At 37.5% G+C, this 20,070-nt stretch overlaps 1 protein-coding gene across 2 annotated transcripts in view; it reads right to left on the bottom strand.

The window, feature by feature from the left end:
* The window catches only part of NKAIN2 (sodium/potassium transporting ATPase interacting 2), a gene marked incomplete at its 3' end in the record, with an annotated part of 583,071 nt that overhangs the window by 17,918 nt on the left and 545,083 nt on the right, over positions 1–20,070 (bottom strand). For both annotated transcript variants that reach the window (XM_082756439.1, XM_082756440.1), the window contains one exon: positions 1,063–1,123. In XM_082756439.1, coding sequence (XP_082612565.1) covers positions 1,063–1,123 — 61 coding nt within the window. The remainder of the gene's footprint in view (positions 1–1,062; positions 1,124–20,070) is intronic.

Below are 20,070 nucleotides of genomic sequence, written 5' to 3'. Positions count from 1 at the left end.
CCACACACTCTTTTTACTCCTGCCTTCCTCACCTCCACAGAACCACACAGACAACTGAGAGTAGCATCATCTGAGAGACCTCCAAAGTATGGTTTGATTTCAGCACTAAATCTTCCTTTGACGGCTCACAGTGGCGCTGCATTACCCGTAGATTACAGGGTTTCAGCTGTTTTCTATACACAGCAGAGTACACAAAAGAACCCCCACCAGCTCTAGCAGTGCTCTCAGTCAAATAAAAGCCCTTTAGCTTCCTGTTGCAAAACTCTCTCTAGGATTCATGTATATTTTATCAAAGTTTCATGCAGTTCTGATACTTGATTCTGAAGTGCTTTGGTATGAATCTCAACATGTACAGAAATGCTGCAGTGGCCCTTTTTAAAAAATCAAGGTTAGAGTAGAGGAAAAAAATGAAATGGCTTGGCTCCATAACATGTATTAAGAACATATTCTGCTCAACAGGCTTCTATTGACATAAATAAGCAGAAGAAACACAAACATACATCTTTATGAACTCATTTTGTTCCTTGTAATTGTACCCTGAGAACAGCGTGAACAAAGAGGAACTCTATGGTTTCACCTTTCATAAATGAAGGTTCTGCAATGATCTAAAGATATTTCTTGCCAGAAGTGCTTTTACAAGCCAACACAGAGGTCAACATAGAAGAGCTATACCCTCAGTGGTAGCCTATTAACGTGAAAATAGTTAACAGCATGGAATAATAAAAATAGAAAACAAACAAACAAACAAACAAACAAAAGAGGTTGGGTTTGCCAATTAGGATTTTTTTTTTTTGGTGTGTTTATCTTAAGATAAACTCTGAGGTAAAAACAATTACAACAATCTATTCAGAAGAAAGGAGTGTGTATTTTTTTAAGCTACATTTCATAACTCCTTTGTCTTCCAGGCATTTGGAAATTATAGATCAAGATGGATGGACAGAAAATGTGTTCTGGCTACAATATAGTAAGGCATTTAGGTTCAAGTCAGCAAGAGCCAGCATAGTGGAAGGGTGATTTAAAAAACAGAATTCATTTTGTATGTAATAAAGCTTTAGTACTTACAGCTGTCCTCTTCTTCAGTAATACATTTCACAACATAACAGGCATAGATGAAGCCCGCCAGCTGAAACAAAATGTAATAGTGTTAGATGTAAAACAAATACAATAGAAAAACATGAGTTGGTTTTAGAAAAACAACAACAGAAACTACAGAAATATTTTATTTTTTTTTACAACAGTTAGTTAATTCTAATAACGAGTGAATTTCCTTATTTTATGTGATTCTTTTGGAAATGGTCAGAAGTTGGCATTTTTCTTGAAAAACAAACCCTGCAATAAAAATTCCAGAAAACTGATAGAAGACTTTCCATTATAGAAATAGCTTCTTTTTAATTATTGAAAACTCGGAAACTAGACGGATGGTTAGGTGGATGGCAGTTTAACAACTGCAAATATTAATGTTTATGTCAGTCAGATTCATTTGCCAACAAAACTTAATCCTCTAGCAGAACTCTGCTTTTTTAGCAGAATCTTGCCAACAAAATCTGAGACAAAGTCAGTTCACTTGTAAACCATCTTTATAATGATATTTTATCACTTGAAATTAGGGCTGTGGATCTGATACTGAGATACATTCCTGTCTCTCCAATAGTCCCCAAGCCTCAAGACATATCTGTCAATTTAGTTAGGTCTGGAAGTGTTTGCATCAGTATCTCATGCTGTAGGTGACAAATTCAAATCTTGTTACCTCCATTCCTCTCCCAGAACATGCCCAGAAGTGAATTATAAACAGAAATAACACAATTTAAAGAAATTGAAAACCATAGTGCTGCTTGAGTACCATGGCAGACTGCTTATTTTACACCATCACTTGAAAAAAAAAAAATTAAAAAAGGGAAAAAAATGGCCAGTATACAAATGTCATGAGCTAAGTATCATAAGAGACCTCTGCTAGTCCTTCCACGAAGCTCTGTTGGCTGAGAGGTAACAACCATGCCAGAAGCAACAGAACAACATCATGTGTCATGTGTTGCACTCTGCATGGCTTCCCGTACATATGGGTTTGGAAAGTTTTCTCTAATGATTGTCAACTAACTGTTTTCCATCCTTTAGCTTTTTGCTGGGTTGCATGGTAGGAAGTCAAAGGAATTCAAGTTTCATCTCCTTGTAGTGAAAAGTGAGCCATGATGTTCAAATGCGTTACTCCTGTATAGGTGGCCTCACAGAGATTATTCATGAGCTCTGAATCCAACTGTAGAGTTTTGGAATTCATTCTTTATTTGGATAATAAAAAGTATCTAACAGCTCCAGCTAAGACTGAGTTCTAAGTGTGCATGATGTAAAAAAAAACAACACATAATCTGTGGTTGAGGGAGATTATGATCTTAATTTCAGACAAACTAATGAGTGGGTCATGCAGTGACATGTGGGAACTATCTATTATTATGAAGAGTGGTTAGTGCAAATGAATTTATTTATTTATTTATTTAACAAATCCAAGGCACTTCTACAATCACTGCAGTGTTCCGCGTTCCTATCATCATTAATTTTAGCTGTACAAATGAAATTCAAACAAATTTCCTCTGTCTCTTAGTGGCTTCATATTGCAGGCAGTGACTGTGCTTAATTTACTCTAGCTTTTACACAGATCTGTCTGGTATTTGTGCCAATTTTCTCTATAGAAATCTCTCTGTACCTACATCTGTATATGTGAAATACAAATAAAGAAAAAAAAAAGAAAATAATAGGAAAAAAAAAAAAAGCCAGGCCCAAGATTTTTGTGAAAAAATTGAGGCTTGATTTGGAGACCACACTGTAGCCAGTACAGGTGTTGTCTGCTAACTGCTTAAGCTCCTGTTGGGAGCCCAGAAGTGGCATTACAACAGAACTAAATCATTAATTTTGTCATTTATTATAAATCTGCCTTATAGTGCTGCTGCAAAGATTTTACACCTGGGGGAGATGACATATTCACTGCTGGACACAAAGAACACAGTGTACCAAGAACGGTGGTGTTCAGCTAATATCAGCATTTCATCCTGCTTTATTGGGCTGCTCTTTCCTTTGGTTTCTTGGCTTCAAGACAGAGGGCTAATTTACTCCACTGACTTATGCACTGCATAACCCACCAACTTGAATGACTTTACATGAGGTTTAATCCAGCAAAGAATTAGGTCCAGCAAGGTTTTCATTAATGATTCCATTCTTGGATGTGAACCTTGGCTTAATATTTTCTCTGTTCTCTTTTTACAGACCATCACATCCAAGAGAGCTGAGCAGTTGCATCTCTAGTAGGCAACTGCAGTGGTAAAGCTTTTCCTGTAATATGGTTCAACACTTTACTCTCTGTGAAAACACCACAAGTTTACATGTTATTAACTAAACTTTTCTCACAAAGCACAGCAAACAAACTGTATCACAATCTGTTCTTACAATTAATCTTTTAATTGTATTCAGTTGCATCCCTTAAATATCTGGGGAACTCTTTTGATATGTAAGTAAATCCTACAGCATTTCATCACATGAGTTTGCTGATTGAAAGAGTTCCTTATAGCTAGAAATTGTCCTGTTTTAAATACAAATGGTAGTTTGTTTCCTTTGAAATAATAAGAGTTTTAAAATAAACCTCATCTTTTCCCACGTCTATCTAATCCTGTGCTTGGTACACATAATTTTGTTTTAATTTGAACATCACATTATTTCTTTCCTTCCTTCCTTCCTTCCTTCCTTCCTTCCTTCCTTCCTTCCTTCCTTCCTTCCTTCCTTCCTTCCTTCCTTCCTTCCTTCCTTCCTTCCTTCCTTCCTTCCTTCCTTCCTTCCTTCCTTCCTTCCTTCCTTCCTTCCTTCCTTCCTTCCTTCCTTCCTTCCTTCCTTCCTTCCTTCCTTCCTTCCTCCTTCTTCTCCTATACCAAGCCATTTATCCTTTATCTGTTCTGATCCAATGCTTGTAATTCAAGATTTATCAACTAATTGCATCAACAACAGTGGGCACTCACTGGAAGCTGGGGTTCAGAACTGAAAGTGGTCATTTTTACTTTTAGCATGCTCAATGGCCTGAGCCTATGGTGACTACAGAGATCTATGGGATAAGGATATGCTTCCTGCCCAGTGGACTCAGGCTTCGTGTGAGGAGGGTAAATCTTACCTGTGCACATGGCAGAGCTTTCCTGGAGACCTGTCAGCTAAGACTGTTAAAGAATTCTCACAGCAAAGAAGGGTTCACATGAAATTTGCCACCATTGTTATAGTACAAGGTACATTTCTTTGACCTTGTTTGTCTAATAATAACACACTACAACCCATCTATATACAGAACAATATACATCAAGTAAATTTCAAACAAAACACTTACTGAACATACTCCCTGGAGAAGATCAGGAAAGAGAATACAAACAAACAAAAAACAAACAATAGAGGTTAATCACATTAATTAATATATTCCTGGAAGGCCCTCAAACAGAGCAAAACTGGGTGTAGTATAAGAATTACAAAAAACAAAATCAACAGCCTAAAAACTGTCAGCAATGTAATAACACTACTAAAGAGATGGCAATGAGATTAATTATGGAATTGAGATAATACATCTTATTCCCTTGTTACAGTCAGATAAGACAAAGAAAAAAACCTGTCTGAATATTCTCTACTCAAATCAGCAGTGTTCTGTTACACTGCTAGACTCTTATCAGCTCCTGACATTTTTGTGAGTATACTTCCAGACTTGCCCCATATGTAAAGTTCTGTGATCAAACTTAACCAGAATCAGTATTGATCAAAATCCTGTCTTCCTATTTTTTTTTTCTCAGTTCTTTTATGGAGATTAATGTTTTCATACACTGTAAATAACATCAGATTTGGGAAAATGCTTATATGAGAACCTATCATTCCTGGTCAAGGCCCCCACCTTTCCCTCTTTTAAAGCAATATCTAGGTAGATACTTATCAGGAGTTATCTTTATTAAACTAGACACCTGAAAAAAAAAGAATGCCAGGAAGGAAGAAACAAAAATTAAAAGACGGTAAGATCTGAGTGTGATAAGGTCATAAGTTGAAATCTGAAGATGAAGACAAATGACTTAGGGGTTATGGAAATAGCCCATGGACTTAGCTTCACTGTATGTGAGTGTTTTATATTCTAGAAAAAAAAAAAAAAAAAAAAAAAAAGAAAAAAGATTTTGATGAAACAGAGTATCGGTAGGTAGAGTATTGGTAGAACTAAATCAGTGCCATGGTGGTTCTAACGCTGCCCTCTGCAAAAACCTTTTCAAGCATGATTTCACTGCCTGCAGCATTGGTGGTGAGTGAGCATCAATGCTAGAGTGTGATATAAATCTCAAGCTATGTTCCATGGGAACTGCTCGCCTGAGGTACAGTTTTATTTATGCTTACATTTGCCATTTCCGGAACTCTGTCATTCGTCCATGTTTAATGTCATAAGAGGAGCATTGGAAAACTGTTGATACAAGACCAGATTACTGATGGGGAATGTAGGCTATGTGGCCTTGATGTCATTATTCCACAGGATTAACAATTTGCATATTGTCTGAAAAGAATCATTCATTGATAAGGACAAGCTCCTTTCTTCTGTGCAATAAAATAATTATTGAAAAAAAGACAACGCTAAATTACTATGACCACCATGGTATTTAGTGTACAATCAGGAAATTAAATAAAAATAAATAAATACAAAGCCATAATTTCTTAACCTATATAATTGTCGAATACTTTTTCTTTCCTTTCTTAGCCTGAAAGGTGCCCAAGATTGACTTTATTTATTTATTTTTTATTTTTTTTTTATTTTTTTTTCAGCATGCACAATAAAATAGGAATCATAAATACAGATAAATGTAGACACACTGGAAAACAGAAGTGTGATAAAAAATTCATTTATTTCAACCAAAGCATCGTAATCTTTGTTATATCAGCTGTCTAGGTGGTGCTTAGCATAAAGCCTTTATTTATTTCTCAGGGGACTATTCAATTTTCTGGAGATTTCCTTTTTGTGTAGGTATTTGAAGATCATCATGAAGACCTGCTAGAATGTTTTTGTTTGAAATGCTGCTGGGCACTTGAGAGTGGTTCTGTCTTGTTCAGGGTAACTGTTCCTCCAGTGTCTTCCCTGGCAAGCTTTTTCGCCTGATGAATGGAAGAGACCACAGGGGCACTGAAATCACAGTACTGTGGCTTGTCAGATAAGAGCTGTGAAAACCTTTAACAACAGAGGAAAGCAGGACATACTTACCTGTTTTGAAGCTGTATTACAGACACTCAGCTTGACCCAAATTTTCTGAAAGTTTAGCAAGACTTTTCTGCAAATCTGACCTAAAACTTTCTGGAAATCTTACCACTTCCATGGGTATTTCTGTCTGATTTATGCTTTTGATAACCGCATGATATTTGGCACTTTTCCATGATTTCTGCTCACATCTAAAAGAGAAGGATGTACTTTTTCCTACTTCAGACATCAAACAAAACTCAAAATGTAGGGGCTATCAGCTTGTATGAAATGGTAGTAGGGGTCCTTTATTGCCAACCTCTATGTTAACTGAGTGGCAGGGCATCCTGTAGATTTGGCTCAGTGTTGAACCCTGCATCCCTGCTCCCATGGGTGAAATGTTCCACCTGGGACTTTGCTAGACTCCCTCGGGAAGCTGAAGGAGGCATATTGCAAGGGGCAGAAGGGACACCATGACAGGCTGACCTGTGTTAACCCCCACATCACCGCTTCAAGTGGTAGTAGAGCTGGGAAGCCAGGATCAAATTCTCCACCAGCTTTATTCAGGAGATGCTGGCTGGAGGTCAAGTGCACATTGCCCCATTAAGGCTGAGACACTAATGTTGAAAGAAAACAAACAAACCAACAACAAAACAAAACAAAAAAATTAAAAACTAGCAAACCTTTTTCTTTTATTTTCTGCTATTGTGGAACTGTCTCCACTTTACCTTTCCTCACTTGATTAGGGAGGATTAAAGAATATTTTTGGTTACATGTATTTGTAAATTTTATCCAAATTGTGGGAAGTCCTGAAATCAGAAAAATCTCTCTCTGTTTACTTTCATACTATAGCTCTGCAACCCAACCTGTTAATATTAGAACAGAACTCTGATTGTAAAGGGGTCAACAGTTTACAGTGACTGCTGCTTGCATCAAAGGGATTTAGCCATTAGAGCTGTGTAGATTGGGAAAAATCATCCCATTTATTTTTAAAACAAGGCCAGCTGCCTCTTTCCACTAAGCAACAGCAAAACAACAAAACAAAGAATGAAGTTGAAACAAAATACTAAAGTAAAAGGCTTTAAAATCCATATCACCCTGGCCATTCTGTAATTAATAGGAATAGATTATTAAAGCAAGAATCTATATGTGTCTGTATATGGACTTTTCTCTGAAGGTTTTATAGCAAGAAAACTTTTATGGGAAAAAACTTTGGACCTTTTTCTCCTCTTGTCTTCTGGGAATTCTCTGCAATGGTTTAATCATCTGGCTTTGGTATCTGACTGCCTTTGGCAGCAGTAGCTTTTCTTATCATTATGTCTAACTGTGTGTCACCTTTTCCAGACAGCCATAGGATTAAGATAAGAAAAATTAGTTCTCTATGCTGCAGATCTAACAAAGCCACAGATTGCTCACAGCCCACCAAATGAATGCCTAGCATTTTAAATTGAACTGCATTAGATGAAATAGTTGATTATCAATGCTACTCACTCTTTTGAGGGGCAGTAGGAAAAATATATGCATGTCTGAAGTTTGTGTAGATTGCATAGGGAGAAACATTTTGATGGTATAAGATAACGGAATTCCTGATAAACAAACACATATAAGTGCTTCTGTTCAGTGAAAACTCACCCCTCCATGTAGAGTCACCCATATGGCAAGTGAACCTTGATGGTGTGATTGTGAACACAAGGCCCTAGGATCTGGGAAACAGAAGTGTTCAGGGGAGAGAGAGCAGAGGATGAAAAAGGAGTAATATGTTGTTGTGACTGCCATTTTCTCAAGATTGTGGCCCACCATGAAGACTGTGTAGAGTAAAAGTTCACTGAGGTAGCACAGGTGATTTGCTCTTGTCCAACGTCATATGTTAGGCTAAGCTAAAACAACGCTATAACATAAGTGGCAAAAGCCAGAACATTTCATCAGAGGTGAGACTTTCCAGTAAAGGCTGACTATTTCTACATGGTGCTATTTACTTTCCCTGTGGTAATCTATTGTTTATTTGAAGGCATTGATGGCAGCTGAGAATCAGGAAGCTTAAAGGGTACACAACTTCAGCTGTACCCTGGCTTTATGGTGGTGGTCACAGTTTAACAGCCTAATGATGCTTTGATCAAACTGCTTCTGTGATGGCCAGTGATAACAGTGTTGACGAGGATGATTGCTGTATACTGTGCAAAATTCATAGCTCAGATGAAGAAACTCTTCAGCAGCAAAGTTCATTATATTAACTTACAAAAAGAAAGCAAAATATTGCATACGTTGAAAAGCTCTAGATGAATAGGGCCTTAAGTGCTAAAACCTAATTAGTGATTGATTGTTAAAACACAGTAACAGTTATTCACAAGCCAAGTGGAAGCTGTGGAATAACAGCAGAGAAATGGACAAATCTCTTTGGCAGTGCCATCAGCAACAGAGCAGCCAGGAAGGTGGCTAAGGCAGGGGGAGGCTTTGCTTGACTGTCTGTGCCTGTGCATAGAGTGGGAAGGTGGGATATCCTCCCTGTCTGGCAATGCACATAGGGCAGAAGAGGGAAGACTGAACTTTTCTTAACTAAATAGCTCCCTCAAGCCTCATGCTCTGGTGTAAGGTAATAGAAGTATCTCGGTGAAAGTACAAAGCAGTTTACATGGTGGGGCACCACATCATTGCATCTCCCTAGGATCTATACATCTAGCAAATGCATTGCTTAGCACAAACATTTGCTCTAGATGCACAATATAACAACATTAAGTGTCAGGGGGGTTTCAAGGTCAATAAAACCTCTTCCTGTGGCATCTAGTGTTTAAAGTAACTGAACTCAGCTCATGTTTCAGTGCTATTTTTCCTCACAGCATCAGGCTACTGTAGGCTTTTTCCACCTTTGTAGCCTATAATAAAAGATATGTTTCAGTGCTACTTTCTCCATTCAGCAAAATCAGCCAGGCAGGTTTCAAAAAGCAAATGCCAAAGTGCTTTGTGAAACCTTTCCTGCAAAAGGAGAACCACTGGAGAGTTTAGAGGAATATCATACTATGCAGGCCAGACTGGTATGAAAAGAGTTGACCCTCTATAGCCTCCAAACAGAAGGACAATTTTAATTCCATGACCAAAGGCACCTTTTCCCTGACAGTCCTTCTGGTAAAGGGCAGGGGATCACTTCCTTGTTTATTCAGCATGAAAAACGGTGATCTCCTTGGCCTGAATGGAAATAGTTTGATGGCAAAGGTCCCAGTCACAGCCTGGGGTGGAAGAAGACATATGAATAAATTTTGCAGTACGTGTGACAAAAAAAACTTAAGCCAAAGATTCCAGTAACATCATATCACATTAAGCATTTTGGAGGAATGATGAATTATAAAGAGAGAACATTCTCGGAAAGGCCATGTCCTTAGAGTCTGTGCCTCGTTGCAGAGAGTTAAGTGGATGAGTTATATCTGACAGTTTATGAACCTTGTTAATATAATGCAGTACCTGGGAGTGTGCCAGCCACAGTGATCAAGGAAGTCTAAATTAGACCTCTGCCATCGGCAGACATCAGATGCCTATTTAAAACTAAATGTTTCATCTGAACCAGCCACTTCCCTCATTATCCTCTAAAGCAATGATCTTCAGCTTGAAGCTCTGAAGCTCTATATGGCTCTCAGTAGCCAGCATACATCTCTTCCTCAGGTCTCAGTAAGGGGTTACTTAACATGCTGATGTGAAGCTGCTCTGGTAGGAAGAGCACAAGTGACAGAAGTAATTTAGCATGTTAATCTCTCATGAAAAATGTGAGTTTTGTGTTTCTTTGTATTTTTAAACTTGTAAGTGTAAAGGCCTCAGTTCTGTCACCTGTTCCAAGATCGGGTCACTCTGAGCCAGGGTGACCTTTGGAAACTCATCCAGCAGCAGATTGGGATGTCTAGTCCCCTGCAAGAGTGCATAAGGAAAGGGGAAGGGAAGCTTCTGAACCAACAGAGAAGGATAATTACCATCCAACCACCACACTGGTAGTGGACTACATGAAGTGAGGGAAAAGGCCACACCTATTTTCCTTCTGCTCTAGCAGTAACACACAGAGCAGCCACCATACTGCTACAGCAGCTGTGCTCCTTCTTTGTGACTGAAAATGCTCCTTGCCTCTGGAAGCTCCCTCCTCTGCGATACAGAGCCACAGAACTTCCTAACTTTGCAACAGTGTATTAAACATTTTTATTTATTTATTTATTTATTTATTTATTGCGTTTCATTTACAAAATCTGTAAAATGGACATGATAAAGCCACTTTTACCAGGGCACTGTAAGGTTTCATTCATCTCCATGACTTTTGCTTTGAGATTTTGGATGGCAAATATTAAAAGTACTAGCTCTCTATATTCTATTCTACATTGTTATTAACCAATTATCATAATACTCTGCAAAGAATAACAGCAATGTCTTAATACTTATTATTTAATATTGTTTATATTTATTTTTTAATATTTAATTAATTTGCTTATATTGTCATTTTTTGTAGTACTCATATTCTCTGTCAGCGAATAGATTCTTACTGGACAGAAATTTTGTGTTATTGGCTTGAACAGATGTACCACATCTTTGAAAAATGAAAGACAATATTATAACCTGCTGAGGGTTGGAGAAGAAATGATTCTTAGATGTTTGGTGCTCCTACATCAACAGTCCAATGCCAAAATTGAGAAGTATGACCTTTTTTCATCTGGTTCTATTGCCTTAGCAGAATAAAGGGAAGGGAGGATAATTTAATTGGCAAGACATAAGAGAATGCAATATGACACTGCAGCTCACATAACCATCTTTGAAGACAGCGAAGCTGTGCAGCTTCATAGCAACACTGAACACGGTGTAAAACCAAGCCATGTCACATTTAGTGAGATTTTTTTTCCTGTTTTCTTATATATCCACAGAAAGTGGACAAAATTCTATTAATATTAATATTAATTCTATTGTTATATGTATTATATATATTCTATTAATATTAATTCTATTAATATTAACTTTAAAAGTTAATGAAAGAGGTATGACTATTTTAGAGAAAGTGTGCATAGCAAACTGAATTACACCCCTTAGAATGAACAAAAGTCCAACTGCTGCAGGTCAGTCCTAATAATGTCTCCAATCTAAGAGCTTTCATATTGAATGTTGTTTAAGATTCAACTCATTTTCAAATACCCAGATAAGTGATGCTGGTTAGCAGCAAACAAAGATGTAGCTACGAGGAAACATCTGGAGAATATCCCAAAAGAAGATGAAAAACCATAATGGCAGGATAGTGCACTGGAGAACTGCTTGGGGGAAATGAAACAGTACCTGAAGGCATGAAGTGTGTTGTCAGAGAGGCAGGAAGGGTTGCCAGTGGAGAAAGAAAAAGAGACAGACAACTCAGACATGCTGAGTTGCCCTTCATTTTTCACCGGTGCCCTAATCATATAGTGTATCTTCTAATGTGAGTAAGACAATGCTGTCAGTTGAGAGATATGTCCACGTTATCTAACAGATGTTGAATATATCTGTTATATTCCTAAACTCCTTCAGTCACCTACTGACATGAAAGAAAAACTGCAGTTTGGTCCTTTTTCTATACTGCAGTGTGTAGATTTTTAATTTAGTAAAGCATGAAGACATTCTGTTTCATTAAAAATCATGGATTAGGATGTTAAGCTAGTTATTTTGAATGATTATGCAATTATCAAGTAAATAACTAGGGATTTACAACATTACTGAACTAGAATATCTGTTTCTGAAACCAACTTACATTACAGTATAGACAAAACTAAGTGCTTCACCAGCTGGTTACACTCTCAGCATCCTCATCATTCCTTGTACCACTATGTGTGTCACATCTGCAGCACCATGAAACATGCCTTTTTGCATGATTTGTGCAGTTAGCAAATAAATAATAAAAAACAAACAAGCAAACATACAAAAAACAACAACAACAACAACAAACCAAAACAACAAAAACAACCAACTCTTGCTTTAATAATCTAAAATGCAATACATTCAATAAAGTATTCTTAAAAACCTTGGCAGTACCAGATAAACCAGGAAACATCTCTCTGTTAAGAGGAATGAAGACAGAATCTGACAAGCAGCTGATAATGTTTCATGGAAAAAAACTCGTTTTGAGATAGTGAACAGTCTTTTTCAGCTACTTTGGACTTCTGCCTTCCACAGTAACAGGGTGCCAGAGATGACAATTGAAGCAAATATATGTACGTCCTGCTGTTATGAAGCACTGTAAAAAGTGATTACTACTATAGGCCACATATCTGCAGAAAAATAGTGATCCAATTTACCAAATTCTGCTCTGTGACTTAGAAAGTTTAACAGAAAGTTTAGAAAGTTCTTTAGAAAGTTAGCAAGTTCATCAATATTTATACCTACACAAGAGAAAAAAAAATAAGCAGAGGGGGTCAAATATTTTTTTATAATGTAAATCTGACTTAGAAGCCCCATTTTAAATTGACCAAGGGATTTTAGAGTTCACTGACAACCTTTACACAAAGAAGTATGTGAATTACTTTTGACAGTGGGATTTGTGATCTTTTGACAAACTTTACCTTTTATAAATTTTACCCACATATTGCAGTTTAGACTAGACATCTATTTTAGCCTACTTAATAGCAGTAAATGCAAAATGATAGTTGTATTTTATCTACAGAAACTTGAGAATCTTTCAATTAAATGATAACATTTCTTGATAATCCCTAATAATCTGGTGAATAGATCTTGGAAATCTTCACTACGGAGGTAAACAATTATTTCTTAATAACTCCATCACGATAATGATTTATTACTTTCTTAAATGTCAGCACATCATTGAGAATGTTATTGTAGTTCATACATTACTATGTTTGATCTTTTAAAATACCTGTAAAATAAAATACCTCATCTTTGTGAAGGTGCTTGTTAAAAACTATAATTTCATAAATTCATAGATTTTTTATTTATTTATTTTTTATTCTCAAGCTTAGTGCAGTAAAATACTATACTATTCTCAAGGAGATACATAGTTCTTGAAAACATATAACAGTATTAGCATGCAGTAAAATGTGAATCTGAAATAACACAAGTTTGCAGCATGAACATGGAAATGTACAAAGTGCAGCAAATTAGATATGCAGGTCCAGTGGATGACCAGAGACGCTGCAGAATAAATTTATAGTTATAGAAAATACAAGAAAAACAAATAGAGTCTAAAAAAAAAAAAAAACATTTTATGCCAAGACAAATGAAAAAGCATCCAAACATGAACAGGGACTGGAGTGACAGCAGGCCTTATTAGAGATAAAATGTACCTTTTGCAAAATTTGACATATGACTGTGCTACCCAAATAAAACAGATTCTTTGCTTAAATGTCTACAAATCAGAGCTGACATAGGTCCAATAAAAATTTCTGTGTTTGCCAAAAAAACCTGAACCAGATAAGATACATTAATAATACTGAATAAATAGGTTAAAATTAAAGTTGAAAATGCTAACAGACTTCAAACCTGGAAATCATTAGAACAAAAACATCCCATTTTCCAAGGTGTTACATATAGTATCTAAATGACCAGTTTGAGTAAGCTGCTGTCATCCTGTGATCTTGGTCCCTTAACTTAAATGACTGTGTATCTGGATGGGAGAAGCATGGTTCCTGCTTAGTTTGTGTGCCTGATTTTTCTATATGCGGAAACCAGAACATCAGGAAAGGTGAGATTACTGTGTACTAGGTTCTGCGCTGAGTTAGGGCATATAAGAGTAGAAATCTTTCCTTCACAGCAGTAACAGGTTTTCATTCATGATTTCAGAGGCATTTTTTCTTTTCATATATGTTTTCAGGTTCTTCAGCAATGAAAACAGCAAATTTACAGGGGCAGGCTATTGTGTCCAGAAAGACTGGATGTTCACAAGTCTCTTGTGAAAAGTCTCCAAAATTGCCATGAAAGGCATAATTCCATGCAAAGATGTTAGACTTCTTGTTTAATATGTGCCTGTTTAACAGGAGCTTGCCTATGAATTTCACTCTGATCTTCAGCATGCAGCAATCTAACCATGAACCTTACATAACTGGGCAGCCAAAAAATGTGAAGTCCTAATGGTATTCAATTATGTTAATTGGATGATCTGTGAAGATATCTATTTTATCTGGAGGATGGTATTTAGCACAAAGCCTTCTTTGGGATCTTTGTGTTCCTCATCTTGATCATTCTGTCAAATCCACCTTGTTCAACTTTAACATAGAAAATCTGGACGATGATTCCCCATCCATCTTCTGATTTGACTTTGACAGAGTTTTCTCTCCTGCGTTCTTTTGGAGAGAACCTTCCAAATTATTCTTAACCTTCTTTCTAGGTCATTACATTTCTGTACCAAACATGAAGGTCCTAATGATGGCATATTTTGGTCTTAATTCTTATATTGATTTATTTTGAGGTCTTATTGAGCCCACTAAGTAGTGCAATTGTCTTAATTGTCCTTGCTGCTACAGTCATGTACCATGTCATGTTTCAATACTGGGGTAACAATATTTTAAAAATGAGCTTAGGGCCAACAGTTGCAGGTTTCACATGACCTATTATGCATGTTTTCATTATCTATGACTATGCTGATCTTGTTTCTTACAGATGTTACCATGGGGAGGTTTTATATTCTAATGCAATATCTGTTTTTTTTTTTTGAGTTAGAGATTCTTGCTAGCTGCTTCATTCTTTGTGACACGGGGAACTGGCTTTGATAGAAAAGTCAGACCTCAGTTTTGACCTCAAATTTCATTTGCCCACCAGCTTCTGGAAATTTTCGTCTCCAGAATCATTAAGATAACTGATGACCATTACAGTTCTCTTCCTTTCTCCCTGTGCATGTGAAAACACTCTCTGTACTTCTCTCAGAAGTATATCCCTTTCATCTGCTAGTTTGAAGATCTGGTAGTAAGTCCAGATGGTTTGCTGTACAGAACATTCTTTCCCTGTATGGTCACATGCAACCTTTCTGGTGTCTACATTCCCAGTCTCTCAAAGATGCATCTGAGATCACAGAACCCAAGACCCTGAGCATGGTATTAGCCACAGAGCCAGTCATTCACCTGATCCTTTCTTCTCCTTCTTCTCAGGTCCCACTCTCCAGCTGGAAGGATAGTCACTATCCTTCACTATTTGCACTCATGATCCTGTCAACATATTTATGAGGGACATAGACAGCTCGTTCAGATATTTTGGAGCCTGCTCATTGCAGCCTCATTTGACTCTACAAGAAAGAGTTGGAATTGGTAGTAGTTACCAGGCTTGGTAGCCTCTTTGTAATATCATGAATGCAGGCCCACAGCAGGCAGCAAAACTCTCTAGAGAGATTGTGGTAAGTGGGTGCTTCATTGTCTTGCAGTAAGGAATCTCCAATTATTAACACATTTCATGCCTTTTTTTTTTTTTTTTTTTTTTTTTTTTTGGTGACATTGGTTCTAATACATGTGGTTGGTTGGTCTAACTTCATACGGTTGACCTTTCCTGGGTCTTGACCATTACTCATGCATTCCCTTTTTTCCATGTTGAGGGCACTGTATCTGTTGCATATAAGCACTTCCGGGGGGGGGGCAGGAGGGGGGCAGTGGAGAGACTCTTCCTTTGGCTCCAAGCAGAAACAAGGGTCCAGTCTCCTTTCTCTTATGAATCAGTCAAGCCCATCAGCTCAGGGTTGGAAGCTGGCTTGCCTTCCCATTGCCAGGACTTAAGGCAGGGCTGTCTCTCAGCCCATGTCAGTGCACAATACCATGCACTTGCTTGGATTCCTGGATACTACGCTGCCTAGTGAGCTCCTCTTGCAACATGGTGACTTGATCAAAAAGTTCAGCCATCTTGCACCCACACTTGCACCCACAACATCCATCTCTGCTTTCAGGCCCTACAGGAATTCCAGATTCTGGAGTTCCTTGCAACTGAGTGTCTGGGCAGCTTGTCCAGTCCCTGGGAGGTCTGTTTGGGTGTATGCATCTACCTGAGGAGGTTGTGGTCTTTCCATCTGGGTTCCAGCCTGATGGTTGTGGTAGGTGGACACCATTTTGGTATGCTTCTTGTATGTCCCAGAATATAAGAAAGTGGCCTACCTTCTGGTCTTCCACATAAACTCAGAGCTAGATAATTATTTCAGATGACTGAAGTCTGGTAATTTGAAGTGAATCTTTTTCTAGAAGGAAGTAAAAAAGCTGAGAAGACTCATGAGAATGATGTGAAGTCTGGAGAATATAAGTAGCTCACAAAATAAGGAGGAGATTAAGCAGGTTACCTAAACAAAGGAGGTTTAACTTCATTTTAAAACATTAGAACAGGGAGCAAAATGTTGCTAATGACAGAAGTTTATCAGATAAATGTATTGTAAAGCTCTGGACTAGAATCTAAAATGTAGACAATGAAAAGAATTAAGAGTAATTTTTATTGTGGATTTTGGTGAAGTTTCCATTGTGCTGTATTTTAAAATCAAGATTAAATGCATTTTTAAATTTATTTCAGACAGGAATTAATTCAGGGAACCTCTATGGCCAATGTTATGTAAGAAGTTAAACTAGGTAATTACAGAGTTTTCTTATGGCTTCTGATTTGTGACTCTAATATGTTGCATACAATGTTGATATGCAATATTTTTAGTACATAGCAGTATTTGTCAAATAAATTAATTTCACAAATACGGAAAATAAGCACTTTGCTTTAGAGGAAGAATCACAGACAAACTTCTACTGATAGCAGAGTATTTGCAATTAGTATCTAGCTAACTCAGGTACAGTAGAGTACAATTACATTCAACATTATTATAATTTATTTTACTATTTTCTTCATGAGTAAATTACCTTCAAGTTGCACATTCAATATTAAGTAGTCTGGCACATATTATACCATTATTACTACACCTAATTCACTAGACATGTAATTTGCATTCCGCTTTATAAAAGTGCTGAATTAAATCCAGAGAATCCCAAGAGAGGAGCAACCAGCTTACTTCAGATTTCAGTTTAGTATCCCATAAGAAAATATGAGGAAAGAAGGCACACCTCAAAAGCTTCAACTAATGTCATTAACTACATATGAATCTCCAGAAAAGAAGAAAATAATATCTTAAAATACAACTTTGAAACAAAACACAAGGGATTTAAGGAGTGTAAAGAGTGCTTGGAAATAGGGTAAGGGCAAGAAAAGAGAACAAGGGAACTTCTCACCCTGACTTTTTCACTTCTTCCTTTTCTTTTAATTTTCCTTTTTTTTTTTTTTTTTTTCTTTAAGGAGCATAACATTTCTGAATCCTTTATCCTGCAGAGGATTGTGAATTCATATGAAATGTGCAGAGGGACAAAATTTTGAAATAAGTGTTGTACCGCTGGCAGTAGGTTGCCTGAGGCAAACACAGCTCATCTCCGCAGATCACGATCTCCACATAGCCACAATGCCAGACGCTCACTTTTATGAAATGATGGCACTGAAGGCTGTGAGTACACTGAGGCTGCACACCAGGGGCAGGGAGCTCCCTTATCAGCATGTAGCCTTCATGAAATGTATTAAAAGAAGTGAACTGTAGAGATAGAAATGACAGGAAGTTGTACAGTGACATAAATCAAGGGTCTTATGGAATAGGGCAACACTAATAAGGCACAGGCACTGTGCTGCCTAAAGAACTAGAAATATTTTATCTTCATAAAACAGAGTACATTCATGGGACCTGGGTAATTAATGATGCAGGGAGAGATAAACTGGTTATGTCTACATTGTCAAATAGAAAAGGGTCAAGGGCTAGTTCCTGGCCTCAAGGCCAAATCACGTAGACTTAGCACATCTCCAGCTCCAGCACTGGGGCTGTGCGCAGATTGTGTAGCATTTAACTGAGTCTCCTATGGGTCCTGTGCAGTGGGATTTACTACTTACAGCTCTGAGGTGTTGCCATCTTCTCTGTTTGCTTTTTCAATTCACAGTGTTTGAAACAATGAGGGCTGTGTCACAGGCCAGTGGAGTGAGGTTTTCTCTTCTAGTATACTGTTGCTGTACCATAAAATGGCTATATCATATAGTACCCATCTAAGTTTTTCCTCATAGTGAAGGGGGCAAGGCAGAGGAGAGACAGCTGAAAACATTATTATTTTATATTAATGTCTGTGTAGAGATGTTCCCTTGATTTTGTCTTTACTTTAACTCTGTAAACTGCTCCTGGGCATAAAACTAAAGACTACATTATGTCTCTCTAATAGGGTATGAGGGGGTACACGAGGGTAGGAAACATCTGGGAATTACACTGGGAAATTGTGTAAACCTGAAGGAGCTAAACATGGTACAGACTCATACATCCTGCCTTTTGGGAAAGATGTCTGAAAGGAACTATCTCCAGAAACATTGCTAAAAAAAAAAAAAAAAAAAAAAAGTGTAAACTAAGCATAAGTAATGTAATTTATCAAGAGCAGACCAGTGCTTAGCTTCCTGTTGGCTCCCTCTTGGTATGAACACAGATGTACCCTTTGAGGACACTCTCTTCTCTCTTAGGTCTTTTAGCACCTACGATCCATAGACACCACATTCAAAGCACATATCGTTAGTGATTATTATTATTTTTATTATTCTGCAAATCTCCGTACTTAAAACTCTATCTGCTTCCCACAGACAACCTTGCCAAGATTAATGGTCTACTGAACCATACACAAACCAGTGCAAGTAATTGCTGCACAACTGGGATAAATCGGACAGATGAAGAGTGATTTCCCTTAGCGTTTTTTCCACTGACCACATTTAAAATCTTCCTTTCATCTGTGTGGGGACATATTACTTCTCTTGGTTGGAAGACAGGTCCCCAGCATTTGTTCTGTGAGTTGTTCATTCATATGTACAATGCATAAAATAGATGGTTCTCCCTGTTAATCCTAGTGTTACTTCCACATTTTTTTCTTCCAAGGATGCCAAAATTTCCCTTTAGACAACCCTTCTCCCCTGCCCCACCCACCTCTCAGTAGAGATGAAAAATAGCAAAGTACTTGCTAGATTTTTCCTTTGTTTAAATGTTTTGTTTTGTTCCCCTCTCCACCCCCCTTAAAGGACATGCATATGTGTGCATGAGCATATGCACATAAGTGTGAGAGAGAGGAAGAGAGATCTTGGTGCAGAGACAGAGCATCCTTGTTGCTCCACGCTCCCTGCTTCTTATACCTTATGAATTTCTACATACAGGATACGTACCTTCCTCTTCAGATTAAGCACAGTGAAAACGACGTTATGGGAAACACAGTCTTACAGCACCCAGTCATCACTCTTTAAATGTTCTTATATCACAGTACACCAACACTGAACATTAATGTCATCTAGGCTTTCTGTCCAGCTGCAGTTTAATAACTATTTATATAAATACTAAAACACACGGTCAATGAAAGCCCAGTGTAGACACTGTCATCAAAAAGAATGTTTCCTGCTGTGCATTCTTAGTCTTTCTGACCTTGCTATGAGAGAAACATAAAGGGATGTGTCATGAACATTTTCTGGCAGTGAAAGAGTGAAGTAGAAGAAATCAGAATACACAGATTAATATTACAATTTCTTGAACCATTTGGGGTCTAGATTAACTACAGTAAAACCTGCCTAGTAGTAAAACCTGGTCTGCACATAAGATTACTTGTCTAGTTCTTCATCAGAATTGACGAATTGGAACCGTCTTTTCCACATACATCTTCAAGCCAAGCAAAACAAATAATTCCAATTAGCTCCCTCCCACCCCCAAGCCAAAGTATTTATGGGGTTATAACAGACTAGCAGGTTACTTATTACCTCACTCTTTGTGTATAAAATGGGAAATACAGCAGTATGCCAGGAAGTCACTGTGTCATCCTACTCTGAATGGATTTAGAAACACAGGCTTTAATCCTGGCTTCAATTGAGTT

This window comes from Aythya marila, assembly GCF_965140915.1.
Source record: "Aythya marila genome assembly, chromosome: 3".
NCBI lineage: Eukaryota > Metazoa > Chordata > Aves > Anseriformes > Anatidae > Aythya > Aythya marila.
Note: the sequence above shows the minus strand (reverse complement) of the source record. Positions and strands in the feature narration are given on the sequence as shown.